Genomic DNA, 19,991 nt, shown 5'->3' on the forward strand with positions numbered 1-19,991 from the left:
TACACCATCTCCTCACCTTGCCTTCCCCATGTTGGAGTCCCTCAAGTTTCTGCCCTGAGATGCCTACTGTTCTCCATCTATACTATTGGCCTGGGACGTGTCATAGAGTCCCATAGCTAGTACCACCACTCCTAGGCTAATAACACTCAGATCTGTCTCTGCAGTACGGATGCCATCTCTTTACTATCCAGTTAGGATTCCAGAGTGTCTAAATTATTTATTTATTATTTCAGGAACTCCATCTTGAAAACAACCAGATAGAAGAGATTTCAGAAACTACCTTTAACCATACAGTCAATCTCAATACGGTTGTTCTACGGTATAACCAACTAGAGGAGACAAGAATACCTCCTTTAACGTGGATATTTCATAAGTAAGTGGTAAGAAAAACAGGGTAGCATTTTAAATATAGCTGGTTGTATATATTGTTATGGTACGGGTATAGCTAGTTTTATCTCCTTAACATCTAAATTCACCCGTTAATAGGGTTGTACAACATTTGAAAAACATTGCTACTTTCTTATAAGGCAACCTATGCCTTTCATGCGTCCTGAGTCATAGGGGTGGCCCCTAGCAGCTTCCGTCCGCTCATCCTTCCTTGAAAAAGCTCTGCATATTGCTAAACATGGAGACATCTATCAATTAAGGTTGGTGGGGCAGGGAGAAGCCGCTGAGGACCACCCCAATGACTCCTGGTCCAGTCAGCATGAAAGTAACAAGAGGTTATTTTTATAGAACAGCACCCCATCTGCTCATGGGTTGTGACTTGACTTAAATTGCACCTCAGTTTCATTTAAGTGAATGGCACTGAGCAACAATACTACAAACCCTACCTGCGACAGGAGTGACACTTTTTTTTCTAGAAAAATAGCTGTTTTTGTAATTCTTCATAACCCATATAAAAGTCTGTCAGCTGAAATTCACATTTCCAACTGCAGACAATGTTAGATAGCTAGGAGGAGCAAAGAGACCCAGAGTACCTTTTATAGAATCTGTCTGTGCTTCCAGAATGTAAAAAAAAAGGGGGCATTTCCCCAGCTCTAAACTGCTGACGAACACAGTATGAAAACGGTATAGCTTCTAGTGATGAAATGCAAGTAGCAAACTTCACTCTCCAACAGTGAAGAAAAATCAAGAACGGACAAGCTCCATGGGAAACCTAGCTTTCTTTATAATGCTTTCGGGGGTGATGTTGCCACTGCTGTTTTGTTATGTTTTGGAAAGACGTCTTCAGATACCTGGTGATGACAAACGAGGGTGCACAATTCTTGAGTTGATGCAAGAACTTTGCCTCAGGGTGTACCTTTCAATGATGAGGCAGCACTTTGGAAAATAAATGTGCACTTTCCGATGTTGGGGTTGTGAATTCTGTCAACTTACTTTTGACAGGAAAATGAAACCTGATATAAAAATTCCCTTTAACACAATTCTATGAAAACAGTACTGAGCGAGACCTATGGGAAATTTAAATCAACTTGTGTCCTTCTGTCTGTCAATGTGTTCACAGCTACAGGGTATTGTCTGTAGACTACTGATGGGATAACGTAAAAAGCTACTGGGAACTTGAATTCCCTATGCTACTATTCTGTAATATCAGTTCCACCCACAATGTCCCCTGATAGTGGATGTTACAACCCCATAAACACTGCCAGCCATAAGGCCCTATTACACTAAGCGATTATCGACTGTATTTGGCCAATTATCAGCAGCCACGGCCGATAATCCCTTAGTGTCATAAGTAATGTTAAATGGCAACAATCAGCCGACATGCACAATGTCGGCTGCTCGTTGTCTTTCAACATGTTGAAAAAGAACGATGTTGCTAGAGAAGGTCTGCTCACTGCAACAAGAGCAGCGGCAGCAGACCACAGCTATCTCCTATGTACTACCTGTACCCTCCAGCTTCTTCCCCGATCTTACTCGCTTGCTATTGGTGCATGTTATAACGCTGACAGTGAGCGGGGAACAAGGAGCAGGCAAGCGCTGACCTGACAGGGCAGCACTTGCTTCCTCCTCATATCGGGCTATGTAATAAGGTCCACATCCACACAACAGTACTAGCTGCAGGGCACAAAAAACAGTCAACCCTAACTTTGTTTAAGAGAAATTTATGGCGGTCTGTAAACTATTTAGGGAGCTATTTCTGCCAGCAATAGCTTACAGCAATATTGTAAGGATTGTATAAACATCGTCCTATAACAGGTTAATAGGAATTTCTGGAATTTTCCTGCTGTATGGTGGATTGGTCCTCTAGATTGGCCATTAATATTAGATTGTCAGCCTTATGACTCCAGGGACCCTAGCTGATAAGCTATGAAGGGGCTATGGAGGTTGTGCGAATGCCATAACCTCGTCAATGTTACCAATATTCATTCTTGCACATGCCATTATTATAGTAACAGTGGTGAAAGGACCTATAGCATTGTTCCTTGCGCCGCAGTTACTAAAAGTATGGTGTATACAAGGAAGCTGCAAGTAATGTAGCTTCAAGCTAGTTGTAGGGGTGCCAGAAGATGGATGCCCACCCACAGATCTGGAGAATAGATCATCAATTTTAAACACACCAGATAACCCCTTTAATATAGCACAAACACAGGTTTATTACACAAATTTTATTATGTGTTCATAAATTTTTTTCAAACAACCCATATTCTGAAAGTTTTAATTTTTTTTTATTCCTTTTTTTCTCTAAAAGGAACCTGGAATCAATAGATCTATCCTATAACAAGCTCTACCAAGTACCGTCATACTTGCCCAAGTCTTTACTGCACCTTGTACTAGTAGGCAACCAAATTGAAAGGATTCCAGGTTATGTGTTTGCGCATTTGAATCCAGGGCTGGAATATCTCTACCTTTCTTTCAACAAGCTTGACAATGATGGAATAGACCCAACTTCGTTTCATGGGGCATATCACTCATTACGAGAAATATTTCTGGATTATAATGAGCTAACAAGCGTACCAGTTGGAATGGAAGATATGAAAGACCTGCATATACTAAGGCTGAACAACAATAAAATTAAGTAAGTAAAAAGCAATATCACAGTTATAACTACAGCATATCCTCTAACAGAACAGAAAATGTATCATAGGGCTTTGTTCACACATAACTTTTTTGGGATGCAATTTTATGGCTCAAAAAGCTGTGTGTGCAAAATACCGCAAAATACAACAAAATTATGACTGTTTGTACTGTCACATTTTGAGCAGTAAATGGATAATTAATGGGTGTCAATGGTATGTGCAACTTTTCCAATTAAATTAAATACAGTTCAGTTTAAATATTTGCACTTTTTTCCCCTGTATTCTTTTTTAGGGTACGTTCACACTTACCGGATCCGCAGCGTATTTTCTGCTGTGGATCCGCTGCGGATCCGCAGCAGATTTCATTTAAACAACTGAACACACCATCAAATCTGCTGCGGATCCTGTAGGTGTGAATGCAACCTTAGGCTATGTTCAACACACCGTAAAAAAAAAGATAAAATACAGACGTAATTTAGAAGTAATAAGGCAATATAATAATGCATGCCACTGAAGTTAATGGGAAATTAAGCAGTGTGCACATCATATAGAATTACATCCATTATTGATTACAACCATCCAAATAATGCTCATTATTTGCCACCTGTTTTTGCAAAATGTGGGCTTTTTTTCATATGCACACACACATACACAGCCGTATTTAGCTTTTATTTTACTTCATGTGAACCTAGCTTTAAGTTGGAAAACTACCAATTATTTTGTTGTTGACGTGTGAACATAGCCTAGCACTGTGACTTATCTGCCAAAGATTTGAAGCCAAAGCCAGGAATGGATTTGAAAAGAGAAGTCTTTCCTTTATGACCTGATCTCTGTTTATAGTCTGTTTCTGGCTTTGGCTTCAAATCTTTAGCAGATAATCTTTCTGTGTAAATGGACCCTTAGAAAATATGGCAAATGCTGCACCAAATGCACACACTGATGCACCATAATGCGGATTCTGCAATTGTGACAGGTTCTCCACCAATCTATAGAAATACATGGAGTGGCACCACTTTCATAGACATGTAACTGTTTCAAAGCCAATAAAAAATGCATATCAATTGCCAGCTAAATCTGTAATCTATTTATTTGTTATGCAATATGACTGAACACAGCTGAAATCTTCACCATCAAATCTGGCACAGGTCCTGTACATGTATATGGACCATAAAAGTTCAGGTTTCAAACTGCTGACACAGATAGCTGTCAGGTCAAAGAGACACATGGTACCTATCACATATCTTTCTGTGCTTCCAGACGTAATAAAGTTTTCTCCACTGCAAAGAGGATTTTCCAAGCTTCTGAACTGCTGCAAGCTGGAATACCATCTCACTCCCCTCCTATCCACAACCCTACTTGGAACTTAGCTGACTATGAATCAAGGAAATATAGGAGGGGGAGAGAGGAGGCATTCCAGTCTGCAACACTTCAGTAGCTTTGGAAACATCTTTGACGCTTTGTACCAAAGAATGAAAACTTTTTTCTACGTTCTGGGAGCACAGATGGACATGTGAAAGGTACCATGTGGTTCTTTGACCAAACAGCTATCTAACAGTGCCAGCTATTTGGAACCCATATTACAGCTGACAGATTTACTATAATGTTTAAAAGAGGTATCATTGTAATAGAATTAGCCTACAGAACTGCTGTACATGATATTTATGATCAATATGAATCTTAAAAGTGTTAAACACATAGCTTATTTCTGTGCAGGGTTGTGTCTCCAAACTGCATCTGCAATGCTGAGGATGAATGGGACTCTAACATAGAATATCTTCACCTGGAAAATAATTATATCAATACAAGAGAAATATCTCCCTATGCGTTCTCCTGCATTCGCTCCTATTCCAGCGTTATTCTAAAACCCCAAAAGGTCAAGTAACAGATTGTATCTGCTCCACCTGGAGGAATCCATTAACAATGTTATTTATCTCATAGAGTACAGGATATATTCTATAAACAGGACTGGTCTCCAAGAATATGACAACGCTCACAGGAATACAAAATACACATATTTCACTTTATTTCATAGCCATGCTCACACGGTAATTACTGTAAGAGAAGTTTCACAATTCAGGTTATTAGAGATGAGCGAATTTACAATTTGCAAAACCCTGAATGTTTGGCATTTGACTCGGTGGCTGGAGAAGAGTGATGCATAGGCTGTATCCATGTTTTCCAGGCAGCCCTATGGCTGCCTCCATTTTCTCCAGCCACCAGGAGTCAAATGTTGACACCTTGAGGTTTTGTGAACCCAAATTTTCTGTAAATTTGTTCATCTCTAAATATTATCTTCAAAGAAGTACAATACCTTTTCTTTCCTGGACTACAAAAAGTCAATCTGAAAATGTTCACATTCCAGCCCTACCCTGCTACATATACAATTCAGTTATTGGTCACTGTGGGATTATAAAGGAAAAAATCTCATTATATCTCTGTTCCAATAACATTACATTAGCCTGTAAGATGTCTGTATTTCTGGTTGCTATGCTTCTTTGAAGAACACAAATATTACAGCTAAACCACTGCTGTAGAAACTCTAATTTCACACTTCAGAACAAAGATTGTGCAGTATTTCTGATTTTTCTTCAATATTTTGCAGCTCAAAAGACTTTTTTGACTTGTCCATAAGGCGTGCTATCATTGAAATGAATGGGCTAGCAGAGGCTTTTGGTTGTTACGATTCTTATGGGCGCGTCATAAATGTCTTAAGGGATCTGACAGGTGGTTACGCATAGTGCAAACAATCACAGTAATCAAAGCTTCTTTACGGGAAAGACCTACATATATGTTAACTTATCCTTGTTCAGAAGATCACCTTCCAGTTGGCTGTCAATAAAGCAGCGACAGGCATGGGAGGGGGGGGCAAGGAGGTATTACAGTCCTCAGCGCCTCAAGAGCATGGGATTTTCTCTTTGACACTTTGCACCAGAGAACAAAAGTATTTTTATACATTATGGAATCACAGACAGATAAATGAAAGGTACCATGTGTCCTTTTGACCTAGAAGTGTCCGCAGTTTGAAGTGTGTATTACATCTGACAGAATCACTTTAAGGCAATCGGCCTCAACCAGTTCTTTTACAAGCAGAATAACAAAGTTAAAGGTAAGCCTGTAAAGATACTTTTATCCCCTACCTAGTGCTGTGATTAGTTGTACTATGTTAAGACAAAGTCCCTTTAAGTGTTGTAAACTAAAAGGTATAAAATTATTGTTGTGTGTCTTTACACCTTGCTGGATCAAGTATAGACACAGGTAGGGACTTTTGTTAAAGTTTAAAAATAAAGATATAAATTTCAAAGCACTTATGTTATGTTATCAATAATTCCATCAAAACTGTTAATGGAAAGTGTCAAGGCCTGTTTTAATTTTCCTTCCTAAATTAAGAGGGTATATACACTCACCGGCCACTTTATTAGGTACACCATGCTAGTAACGGGTTGGACCCCCTTTTGCCTTCAGAACTGCCTCAATTCTTTGTGGCATAGATACAACAAGGTGCTGGAAGCTTCCTCAGAGATTTTGGTCCATATTGACATGATGGCATCACACAGTTGCTGCAGATTTGTCGGCTGCACATCCATGATGCGAATCTCCCGTTCCACCACATCCCAAAGATGCTCTATTGGATTGAGATCTGGTGACTGTGGAGGCCATTTGAGTACAGTGAACTCATTGTCATGTTCAAGAAACCAGTCTGAGATGATTCTAGCTTTATGACATGGCGCATTATCCTGCTGAAAGTAGCCATCAGATGTTGGGTCCATTGTGGTCATAAAGGGATGGACATGGTCAGCAACAATACTCAGGTAGGCTGTGGCGTTGCAACGATGCTCAATTAGTACCAAGGGGCCCAAAGAGTGCCAAGAAAATATTCCCCACACCATGACACCACCACCACCAGCCTGAACCGTTGATACAAGGCAGGATGGATCCATGCTTTCATGTTGTTGACGCCAAATTCTGACCCTACCATCCGAATGTCGCAGCAGAAATCGAGACTCATCAGACCAGGCAACGTTTTTCCAATCTTCTACTGTCCAATTTCGATGAGCTTGTGCAAATTGTAGCCTCAGTTTCCTGTTCTTAGCTGAAAGGAGTGGCACCCGGTGTGGTCTTCTGCTGCTGTAGCCCATCTGCCTCAAAGTTGGACATACTGTGCATTCAGAGATGCTCTTCTGCCTACCTTGGTTGTAACGGTTGGCTATTTGAGTCACTGTTGCCTTTCTATCAGCTCGAACCAGTCTGCCCATTCTCCTCTGACCTCTGGCATCAACAACGCATTTCCGCCCACAGAACTGCCGCTCACTGGATGTTTTTTCTTTTTTGGACCATTCTCTGTAAACCCTAGAGATGGTTGTGCGTGAAAATCCCAGTAGATCAGCAGTTTCTGAAATACTCAGACCAGCCCTTCTGGCACCAACAACCAAGCCACGTTCAAAGGCACTCAAATCACCTTTCTTCCCCATACTGATGCTCGGTTTGAACTGCAGGAGATTGTCTTGACCATGTCTACATGCCTAAGTTGCCGCCATGTGATTGGCTGATTAGAAAACGTGCAGTTGGACAGGTGTACCTAATAAAGTGGCCGGTGAGTGTAGATTGGACTTTATTGCTTTAAAAATGTACTTTTTTTTTTTTACAATTTTAGCCCAACTATGGGATTCCAGGTGCTCGTGTGGATTTCTTCTATAATATACTGCAATGCTCCTGTTTTGCAGTGTATTACAGCTTATACTTGCAGGCAGTCTATTAGGCGTTCCCAGTGGCAAGACTTTGCTGGCCCAATATTAATGTTGGTAACTAGGCAAGCTAAATAAAGGAAAATCAGCAGCGTGATACTTACTTTATCTCTTTGCATCATTATTTTGGCAAATTTGGTGTTTTTGCACACAGCGTAAAATTGTAGGTTACGCTATTAAACATAAGCGAAGCGAATCTGGTTAATCAAGATTCGCTGCGAATCACACTGTCAATTTGCTTCGTTCTGCGATGAGAATTCACAAAAATAAAATGGCGGCTGTGCATGCTGTCTGGAGCGTCACTGGGTGGGAGACAGGGATTAACCAATTAACCATAATCCCTAGCGCCCGTCCAATCAGCTGCAGGCCCCTCTGTGATGTCAGCACCTCACCCTCTATAAAAGACGGTTCGGTAACGGAGATGGCCAGTCGGCTGTGTGTGGAGGAGAGAGCAGGATGGCAGCAGGCAGTTACAGCAGAGCAGGGAGAGACTAACAGAGCAATTTAGGGACAGTGAGGGGGGATAGGAGGGCTGATTGTGGGTGATTTTTTTGTTGTAGCTGTCAACCAAGTGTCCAGTTAACCACGAAACTGAGTGCTTGGGTGTGAAGACAGAGTCCATATTATTCACTCACTGGGCACTGTAAACTCCTATTGAGTTATAACTTTTTACGGGGATTAGTTAACTGAGCGTGTGCCTTACATAATCAGTGCTCGCACTCCACTCCTACTGTGTTATACAAGTTAGGTTTAATTACTGAACTGAGGATGCACCCTACATAATCAGTAGTCGCTCTCCACTTCTGTCCTGGGAAAAAAAAAATGATATTATGCCGCTCGTCCACCAAGGTCCACTGCTGTCCATGGAAGAAATTGGATGATAGACTGGCTGATTGACTTTTTTTTAAATTGTGCTTTTCCGATTTTTTACACTTTTACAACAACATGCGTTAACAAATTCACCCTTCTGTAATAGTCCCAGTATTGTATCTACTATAGTTTTGGCTGTTTTAATGAAATTAGTTAAGATTCGATTTGCAAATCTTAACGAGTTTGACCCAAAATTCTCAATGTGAATTTCTGCCTGTTTCGCTCATCTCTAAACGTTGTCACAGTGTTTGTGCTATTTCTGAGCAGCTTACACTTGCTGTGCCTTTTTTCATTTTTTCGCTCAGAGAAGGTGCCATCTCCAATTTTCTTTGGATTACTATATGGCCCTAGAGCCGTGAGATGTGCACCCGCACACATACACTCACCGGCCACTTTATTAGGTACACCTGTCCAACTGCATGTTACCACTTAATTTCTAATCAGCCAATCACATGGCGGCAACTCAGTGCATTTAGGCATGTAGACATGGTCAAGACAATCTCCTGCAGTTCAAACCGAGCATCAGTATGGGGAAGAAAGGTGATTTGAGTGCCTTTGAACGTGGCATGGTTGTTGGTGCCAGAAGGGCTGGTCTGAGTATTTCAGAAACTGCTGATCTACTGGGATTTTCACGCACAACCATCTCTAGGGTTTACAGAGAATGGTCCAAAAAAGAAAAAACATCCAGTGAGCGGCAGTTCTGTGGGCGGAAATGCGTTGTTGATGCCAGAGGTCAGAGGAGAATGGGCAGACTGGTTCGAGCTGATAGAAAGGCAACAGTGACTCAAATAGCCAACCGTTACAACCAAGGTAGGCAGAAGAGCATCTCTGAACGCATAGTACCTCCAACTTTGAGGCAGATGGGCTACAGTAGCAGAAGACCACACTGGGTGCCACTTCTTTCAGCTAAGAACAGGAAACTGAGGCTACAATTTGCACAAGCTCATCGAAATTGGACAGTAGAAGATTGGAAAAACGTTGCCTGGTCTGATGAGTCTCGATTTCTGCTGCGACAATCGGATGGTAGGGTCAGAATTTGGCGTCAACAACATGAAAGCATGGATCCATCCTGCCTTGTATCAATGGTTCAGGCTGGTGGTGGTGGTGTCATGGTGTGGGGAATATTTTCTTGGCACTCTTTGGGCCCCTTGGTACCAATTGAGCATCGTTGCAACGCCACAGCCTACCTGAGTATTGTTGCTGACCATGTCCATCCCTTTATGACCACAATGGACCCAACATCTGATGGCTACTTTCAGCAGGATAATGCGCCATGTCATAAAGCTAGAATCATCTCAGACTGGTTTCTTGAACATGACAATGAGTTCACTGTACTCAAATGGCCTCCACAGTCACCAGATCTCAATCCAATAGAGCATCTTTGGGATGTGGTGGAACGGGAGATTCGCATCATGGATGTGCAGCCGACAAATCTGCGGCAACTGTGTGATGCCATCATGTCAATATGGACCAAAATCTCTGAGGAATGCTTCCAGCACCTTGTTGTATCTATGCCACGAAGAATTGAGGCAGTTCTGAAGGCAAAAGGGGGTCCAACCCGTTACTAGCATGGTGTACCTAATAAAGTGGCCGGTGAGTGTATATATCTTTTCTGGTGCTGCATAGACATTTTTTTAAGGATAGTGGTTTCATGTTAGCTACTTTATAAGCCACATTTATCTGTGCGATTTTTTTAGTTTTTGCACAAAAAATTGCACAATTGCACAAAAAAGTGCATCTTTTTTCTTAACTTGAGCCAGCCACTAACGTAACTAAAAATTATTTTTCATGTCACAAGTATATAAAACCTTTCACCACACATTTAACATCTTTAGCTAATGCTTGAGCCTTTGAGCCTTTGGTATAATGAACAGTTGCATACATCTGGGCTATAAGTCAGGAGATGTCTCTTGTGTACATACCCAATGCAGTGTAAATAGAGCCTCGGGCAAAAAGAAACCTTTATGAGGAAATGAGCCTAACATATAAAGAAAACCATACGACAATTATTATAAATACCTGGATCAATTACCTACCTGAATAATATAGAATAGAAAATTTGTTACTTCATACTTGAACAGTTAACAGGTCAAGAGGTATACGAATTATATTCTGACATGACTGGTCCTGTCGCTGGAGTTAACAGAAACTGACTCACGCAGTGTTTTTCTACATAGTAACTCAGTATACAGTCACAGTGTTGTAGAAGCTAAAGTCGTCTTTCCTTATATGGCAAATATTCAAAAAATTAAAAAGTTCCTGCATATTTGTTACAGAATTACTTTCATCTATGGGATCACCTACTTTAATAGGTTGCATTCAGTAAGAAATATGAAAATATTTCCAGAGATCAAATATATAGCACTGCACATTTGCCAGAACTGCAGTCGATAGCCAACAGATGCTGGGGCTTAGTTAAGTGTTGGCACTATCCTAAACCAAAGCAACGTCTTGCCAAAGATTCTAACACATTTATACAAGCCTGAGAAATACCCACGCAAGAAAGTAAAGTACAGTCTGTGACTAATAAATCAACCATAAAATGTTTTGCGTTATTTTGTTGCTGTTGGAACAAAATATGAAGAGTCAGAATGAAAGAAAATGCCGGCAGACAACTAAAGAAAGAACTCCTGTGGGACCAACTCAATTCAATATCACATATAAGTATCTTCTTACAGCATCTCTCTATTTCTAGTCCCTATTCACATGATATGTCTTGGTTTTGTATTGAGCAGTAACCCCCCAAAAGTTTCAGCCATCAGACTGAGCTCTGCTTGGTCTGATGGCTAAAAGCCATAGCAGTTTTGCTTAGCTTAGGGTTCATTATGGGGGTACTGTCATTGTGACCCCATGATCAAGAAGCAAGAGCCTGGCTGTAATATATAGTCAGGACCCTGCTGCAACTTCAGGGACTGAGAAGAGTTTGTTCTTTGCAGTTTAACCTTTTACATGCCACAGTTAATAGAGACTGTATCATGTATACACAACCAGTACCCTGCTGCTACTGCCAGGAATAGAGGTGAGTCAGTTCACAGCAGTTTGCATTACATGCTGTGGTCAGTAGCATCTGCAGCATGTAATGGATCTGATAGAGGGAGTGAGTCCCCTGTTACTATTGGCAGGTAGTAAATGCTATCACTATGTCCTGATGATTGCTATGGCAGCTTGGGCCTGACAAAGACTTATACTATATACCAAAGCATTATATTTGTCATACAAAGAAGTGATATGATAAAATAAATAAATAATGGTTTTATTTGGTAAATAACCTCCCACACTTAAACCATCATGTTCATAAGGAACCTAGCGAAAGAGAAAGGGTGCTATGGACGATGTGCTATGGAATGGATGATGGCGGGAGCTCTGAAAGTGTTTAAATCTTCCCACTACTGTACTGATACAGTGTAATAGTACAGTAGCATGAAGATTTAAACTGTTTTGGAACTCCCACCATCATAATGAATCATGATGATGCATAGTAAATCTTCCGCACACGGACCGTAATCACTGAAAGTGTGAATGCCCCCTAACCATGTTACTGACATTGCATCAAAAACACAGCCTGCAATTGGGATACTGGTGGATTATTCAGAATAAAAACACAAAATAATTTGTGTCATTTACATCTGACCAATCGCTAAATTACTTTTTACATCCCAGACCCATTTGGAAAATGAGGGGAATTAAAGTGTTGCTTTAAGAAAACTCCTCCATCTAATCTGTCTTTGGATGTAGATAGATGCAACTGCATGCTTTCTTAGAGGCAACTATATGATGCCTGGTTAGTATTTTGCATAGGTCCTATTCTAATTAATTACACCTGAGTATGTTTTATTTGCCTCCAGTGTGCATTTGTCTCTATTAGAGATGAGCCTATGGCTGTTTCCATGTTTTGCCGGACGCCCTAGGGCTGTACCCAACGTCTTCAGCCACTGGTATTCAAATTTTGCACAGTGGTGCATGCTCGAGTTGCACTCATCTCTAGTCTCTGTACGTCCAGTGTCAGATGGTTGGAGGTACACTTTAAGATTCTTTTGAGTTTGTCAACTAAAAGTTATCAATAAAGTTTCTAACATCAATGTTCAAAAATATATGTTGTCATCCTTGGAACCACTGAGGAAGACTATCATCCCTCAATTCTGAAGGGAAAGAGGACATGGCATGTTAGTGTCATCCTGCGACTAAAAAGTAGCTATAAATGATGTAGCATATCATATCAGCAGTTCTGTGTTGGCAAAGACTGCAGAAGAGAAGGATTTAGGGGTAGTGATTTATGACAGCCTTATAATGGGTCACCAGTGAAACCAGGCGGTAGGGAAAGCAAATCTTACGATGAGCTATATACCTAGAGGTATAACCAATAGGAAGATGGGGATTATGATCCCGCTGTATAGAGCTCTAGTTAGATCACATCTGGAATACTGTGTAAAGTTCTGGAGACCTCACCTAAAAAAGATATTGATAAAATAGAATGGATCCAAAGACGGGCTATAAAAATGGTGGAGGGTGTCAGGCATAAAACATATGAGGAAAGGCTTAAAGATTTGGAATCTGGAGGAAAGAAGGGAAAGGGGTGACATGATCGAACCCTTTAAGTATGGTAAAGGACTAAATAAGGTTCAGGAGGGAAGTGTTTTTAGAAAAAAATGAAATCAAGAACAAAGGGACCTCCACATTCTAACTTTTTTTTTTAAATGAAAAGGAGCACAACTCATGATCGAAATGTATCTGGTCCAAAGCACATTGAAGGATGCTGTGTCACGTCTGTGTACCTCTTTTTATTAAGTTTTTATATGTGGTAAGCAACTTATCTGTGCACCTAGAAATACACATTCACAAGCAGCGATTGGGAACAGTGCTAATCGTGAGGAAATCCTTTAACTTTCAATGCACATTTATCTTGTACTGATCTTGAGGTCCAGGAAATCGTTGAGATGTTTGTGACACAGACACAACCCAATGAGGAACTGTCCATTTTCATGGGGATTTGCTTCTGTTCTGGACAAAACCTTACAGGAACAGAGGTGGCAGCAGAGACCACTGTGTCAGCATGGAAAGAATACACCACTCCCTGCAGGGCATATAGCAGCTGATAAGTACTAGAAGGCTTGTGGTTTTCAAATAGAAGTCATCTTCAAATCTGTACAACTGTAAGAGCATTTTTTCCCTTTTGGAGTATCCCTTTAAATGTACAGTGGTTCAGCTATGGGATAAGGAAATCACCTCCTCTGAAATGTCTAAATGCTGTTATTATCAGAACATATATTTGTGAAAGGACTCTAATGCCAAATAACTTATTTATTAAATATCCAGCAAGAAAAAGTATTTCCTGACTTAACAGAAAGCTATATTTTCCGATCTACAATAAACTTGCTGGTGAAAACAGAAAATTAAATTTTCCGGGAAAAAAATAGTTTGCCAAGATAATGCTGGCTCTATATACAAAAGAAACCAAAAACCACAGCAGATAACTCAGAAGTCATACAATTGTGTGGTCTTCAGCCACTGTGGAATTGCTGCTCTCCTCTAGATTTCTTAGTGTTTTTATTTCCACAATTTGAGTAGAGGATAAGCGTTTCTCCAGAACATATACCTCATTCTTCAATCCTTCCATTGTGAAAAGGGCTGACAGAGTGCGGTATATGAACAATCCATCGAATACCATACTTAACTCTTCAGTAGTGTATGTACAAAAACTAGAACATAGAACTATTGCACACTACAAAAGTTTTTGCATGTTACTTGGGGTAAAATGTACATCAATGGATATATGCATCTGGAATGAGTCCAGTGAACATGATACCCATGAATATGATTCCAATACTGCATTGTATGTCTATTATGGGCTTAGTGGACACCGTGAAAATGGAATTCCTTCTCTACAATGTAAAGTGCCCTTTCTTAAACCTAGCAAAGGTACTTGAATATTCATCTAAGTCTGAAACTGTGACTATAAGACGTGAGCAAATATTATTCTTCAGCTTGAGTGGTCTGTGCAATCTTGGTATCAATCCAAGACAAGGAAACATATCGACTTCTAAATGGAGTGCAGCTCCTTCAACAACAGTGTTTTCTCAGTTACCGATCTAATGTTGACCTAACCGGGAAGCTTGTCCTGTCTACTGTGCACATGATTTCCCTAAAGTAACAAAAGGTCAAGGCTTCCCGATCCAACGAATGACTAACGCAGAATGATGAGATCCTGTTTTGGGCTCAATAAATTAAAGCCCATTACATAACATGTTCTACTGAATAATGTGTTTTCCAAAGCCCTAGCTTTGCCTGGCTATTCTTTCTGAAGTCTGACCTAAGTGCTTTTATAGTCTCCAGACACTGTCAAAGACTGAAAGATCAACAGTAAACAAGTAGTGCTACCTGCAGCTTGGAGCTTCAATGTAGTTGACCTGCATTTGCAATTAAAGGGAATATTAGGAACACAGTCTTACAATGTAAGAAGGATGTTTCCTTTGTAAACTACCCCTGACCCCCATAGGCACACATCCAATGTTCTTATTACAGTAAAAATAAAAACATCTAGCTGCAGCTAAAGAGGTGCTTACAGTAAGTCTCTGGCACAAATGCACACTTCCCTTCTTTCATCTTTCTTCTTGATGCCATATGTGCTTTGTTTATGGTCTTTCTTTTTTACCGAACCAATGTTCTTCAAACAAACATTTTGGAGTCATACTCTACTGCATCTGTGTGGTATATATACAGATAATTAAATTGTTATGATAAGGTATAATTTTTCTGGGTCAAGCCAGGATGTGCACATGGATGTAGTCATTCACTTTTATATTATAGGTTTTAAAAGATTCTAACTTTGCTCATTGGTAGAACCCCTCCACCTTTGTTGCAAAGCAAATCTGTTTCTTTCCCCCGCACTGCTTTTTCTGTAGTAGGCTGGGTTCACACTGCGTTTTTGTAGTCCATTTATGAAAATAACTTTCTGTTAAAGTAAAGTTGCTTAAAAAAAAAACTGATGAAAAAACAGATGCAGATGTGTGCAATTCATTTCAATCCGTTTCTCCATTGACTTCCATTATTAAAAAAGGGGATAAAAATGAATGTTTTTTTTCCTTTATTTCTGCAAACACCAAAATGTAGTTAACCAATACATTAAACGGAATGCAGTGTAAACCCAGCCTCAGCATTGCTTTGCACTTGTAAGAACACCTGTACAAGGAGATTGTGGTATCACAATGACACTGTGTTACGGCAGCCACATCTGAAAAGTTGCTGGACTGTGATACTAAGATAGCAGCCCTCCTGCTGAAAGAAAGTACCGTATTTATGTATATTAAGTGATCTGCCTTTTGCCCCTGATGTCCATGGGGAAATCCTCAATAAAGCCAGACCAGAGATTAATTTTGATGTGAAAAATTCTAATGGCATGTTCACACTAGGTAGATAGGCAGTGGTTGCCCTACAGTGGATTCACATATGAAAAGTCTGCAGCATATTTTAGTAGCAGCAAGGTAGATGGGACTTGTACAAAATCGCATCCAAGTACTTGTTTCTGAGGATTTGGCTGCAGATTTCAAATACATTTTTAACATTTCATGTGGTTTAAAGTGTCTCAGCTACTGTACATCAAACATTCAAGATCAGCTAATTATACATTTTATAGTTCAGGGTGGGATATCTTATGTGAAATAGGTGCAATCCAGGGACACCACTGGTATTTTTAGCCATACAGTGTGTTTAATTGACTGAATCTATTCACAATTATGAAGTAAAATTAAAAATCTATTACAGGATCCAGGCAGGATGAGTATTTTTGATGACACAATGGGAGTTAGTTGATACAATTCTGCTTGTAGCCACCACTTATGGGACCTTGAAGAGGTTGTCCAATGAGATATTTTTTTCCCTTTAAGGGCCAGTTCACACGGAGTAAAACCAGCCCGCCAGCCTCTGTGTCATACTGGCAGTCTATGGGAGGCTCGTGCGCCTCTTCTCTCCGCGCCTTAGTTTGGAAGAATTGACATGTCCATTCTTTCACGCGGAGAGAGGAGGCGCGCAAGCCTCCCATAGACGGCCAGTATAACACAGAGGCTGGTGGGATTCCGCCAGTTTTACTCCTTGTGAACTCAGCCTAAGACATATAGCTGCGTTAAACATACAAAATAGGTCATACCCACCCTGATCCCCTGCAGCTGCTGTTCTGGTTTCTGCTTGTCACCACTTGGTTCAGAGACAACCAATTTGTGACTGAGAAATGACAAGAGATTGGGTAGGCGAGAAGTTCCTGCTCAGATAATTCATCTTGAAAGCAGACCACTGCTACGTTCTATGGACCACCCGGACATCTAAAGATTGCCTGGGCAGGCTGTCAGTCCATGTAACAGCACTAACAATGGAATTGCGATGCTCACTTGCTCCTTTAATATTGTCTCGTGTAACAGGGCCTTTGGACAACCCCTTTTATAACTTGAAAATGATTGCGTAAGTATGTTAAAATGGTGTCTAATTCTAGACATCTTATTGAAAGAGAGTTTGTTGTTTGCTGTTTAGAACCTTCAACACTGGTGACTGAGCCACATAGGTGAGGTCTAAAGCAGTGTAAATATATACTACCCTGGTGGTTATCCATGGCAGCCATGAGTAAGGGTACAACTAGTACCAGTAATATTTTGGTGTAATCCTGGGGTGGTTTAGATGATGTACCTTTGATTTTATGGGTCACTCAATAAAGAAGAAATTTGGGTTACTGCAAAGACTGCAAAGGCTGATCCCATATGCTATTTTGCAAGTGGCGGATCATGTGGAGCTGAACCTCAAGGAATGGTGAGCTGGCTACACCTCTACTTGAAAATACCCTGGTGTTGAGAGAAAACAAGGTCTCCTGGATGGGTGCTAAACCTGTAACTCAGTAGGGAGGGTGGAGGTGGGGAGCGTTCTCACCAGATGGCATCTACAATGGCATAACGAAAAATTCTTGTGACCATTATTGCTAAATGTGCTTCATTTTCAGCCATTATCATATGTCTCTATTGTCCACAGATCACTTCTTTATGACGCACATAAACCACCTTATTTTCTAGTTGACCTTATATAGGGGCTCAGTAGATTTTTAAAATTGCCCCTATATAAAGCACATACCACCGTTAAATTTTGCCATAAAATCTGCCTCTCAGCACAAAACATACATTGTTCTCAGGACAAGGAATGTTTCTCTTCTTTTTTGTGGGTTTTCCCTACCAGCACATCATACAGCTATTACAGATCCAATTGTTCATATAATTGACCTATTACAGGGCCGTTACTGTTGCCTGTTGTATCCTTTACCAAAATGCCATTAAAACTAAAATGAAGGGTTTTAGTAGAACTTGGATTAGGATGTTAGTGCCAGATTTGTTAAATAGTTGAAAGTTTATAAAAAAAAGAATCTAAACAATTCTGGTTCAGTTCCATTTTTCAGTTTTGAAAGTAAAATGCTATAGTTAAGTGACATGTAAAAACTTCAGCATCAATGTTACAGGAAATTAAAGTTCTTTATTATGCCAAGAAATGTAACCAAAAGTGTAACTTTAAGGGGTTGTCCAAATTTTGAAAAAAAAAGGGTCTTTATAACCTATCTGTTCTGTCAGTTTCCAGGGTTGCCATGTACCATACAAGGTTTATTCGTATAGCCCCTCTGCTAGAATTCTTGTGCTGTCGAAAGGCACCGCAATAGAGCCCCTGAGATCGTTTGCAACCCCCATGGCCGAGAAATCTCTGTGTAGAAAAAGACCCATAGTCTCCTATTGTAATGAAGCAGTAGATGCATCGGCGTACTATACATTGCCTATAACTGATGGAGGGGTTGGCTGACCATTTGGTTTCCTATCTTCACTAGCTTCCTTCACACAAATGTACTTAAATGCAATCTGTACCCATACAGAGTAAGCCTTTAAAGGGGTTGTCTGGGCATTAAACTATCTCGGGGGGACCAAGGTAGGTATTACTTTACAAAAAAAAAAAAAATTAAATCCAACCCCAGCTGTATATAACAAAAAAAAAAACAAATGCTCCAGTGGTTCACAATGGCCTTCGATTATTTTCTACAATGAAGATATCTATGTGACTGCTGCATTGAGCCCAGCAGTGATATACCATGTATACCATGTTGAGGCCAATGATATACAAGAAATAAAGACCAGTGTGGACTACTTAGGCATTGGCATTAGACTAACATGGGAGTTTAAAAGTGAGAAATGGTTGTTTATTTTCTAACATTTTCTGCAATTTTTTTTTTTTAATTACCGAACAACCCCCCCTTGGGTAAGATGGCTGCACCCATAATCATACAGAACAAATAGACCTGTGGAGGGAGGTTTAATAACTAATGTTTGACTTTAACTACAAAAAACACATGTTGATGTTATTATAAAAGTCATTTTGAACGTAGGGATTAAATTTGGCCATTTTGGACAACATGTCAGTACAACAGAGGTGAAGCCGAGGCTGCCTTGGTCACATAACATGTTGTTCCTATAGCTAAAACATCTCGATGCTGGAAAGAACATAGATGAATGCCAAAGAAACACTAAGCCAAAACAAGGTAAGGACACAAAACAGAGGACTAAGTAAAATGTAGCAAATAAAATGTTTGTGTAAATGTCATTTGACTTTTGGCATAAATTTTCCCCAAAATTAACATCAGACATGCGCATACTTACAAAATACATACAACAGTCCATTACAATCAATGGAGCATGCTGTCACGTTACACAGATATTAGTTGAGTCACCAATACTTTGTTTTAAAGTGTACCTGTCGTTTTGCAATACTTTTCACATGTCATAGAGACATGTCAAAAGTTTCAATCAGTCCGGGTATGAAAACTATGACCCGGACCGATTAAAACTTTTGACATGTCTCTATGACAAGTCAAAAGTTTTGCAAAAAGATTTACCGATTAGGAGATAGAGCAAAGAGAAGACCGCGCTAAGAGCCATCCTCTCCTGGCTCTGTGTCATGTGATCAGTTGGGATTATAATGTAGCTCTATGAAGCCTGATCGGTACAGTTATGAACACTCAGACCTGGACCGTCTGTATGACATGTCAAAAGTTTTGCAAAATGACAGTGACACTTTAATATCCCCTTGTACCTTGCACAACCGCTTTCAAGACTTTGCCCGAGCCTCCCCCTTACTCTGGAACTCTCTATCCCCGACACATCCGGCTCTCATCCACCATCAAGTCCTTCGAAAGTAACCTGAAAACCCATCTCTTCAAAGTAGGCTACAACAAGAGATGAGCGAACCTGGAGCATGCTCGAGTCCATCCGAAACTGATCGTTCGGCATTTGATTAGCGGTAGCTGCTGAGGTTGGATAAAGCCCTAAGGCTATGTAGAAAACATGGATAT

At 40.3% G+C, this 19,991-nt stretch overlaps 2 protein-coding genes across 10 annotated transcripts in view; one reads left to right on the forward strand and one right to left on the reverse strand.

The window, feature by feature from the left end:
- The window catches only part of ECM2 (extracellular matrix protein 2), a 28,015-nt gene extending 21,688 nt beyond the window's left edge, over positions 1-6,327 (forward strand). For all 3 annotated transcript variants that reach the window (XM_069967188.1, XM_069967185.1, XM_069967186.1), the window contains exons 8-10: positions 234-373; positions 2,696-3,022; positions 4,737-6,327. In XM_069967188.1, the coding sequence (XP_069823289.1) occupies positions 234-373; positions 2,696-3,022; positions 4,737-4,905 (636 nt within the window). In that variant the 3' untranslated portion in view covers positions 4,906-6,327. The remainder of the gene's footprint in view (positions 1-233; positions 374-2,695; positions 3,023-4,736) is intronic.
- The window catches only part of CENPP (centromere protein P), a 240,311-nt gene that overhangs the window by 58,495 nt on the left and 161,825 nt on the right, over positions 1-19,991 (reverse strand). The window lies entirely within an intron of this gene.

This window comes from Dendropsophus ebraccatus, chromosome 4 (genome assembly GCF_027789765.1).
Source record: "Dendropsophus ebraccatus isolate aDenEbr1 chromosome 4, aDenEbr1.pat, whole genome shotgun sequence".
NCBI classification, from domain to species: Eukaryota; Metazoa; Chordata; class Amphibia; order Anura; family Hylidae; genus Dendropsophus; species Dendropsophus ebraccatus.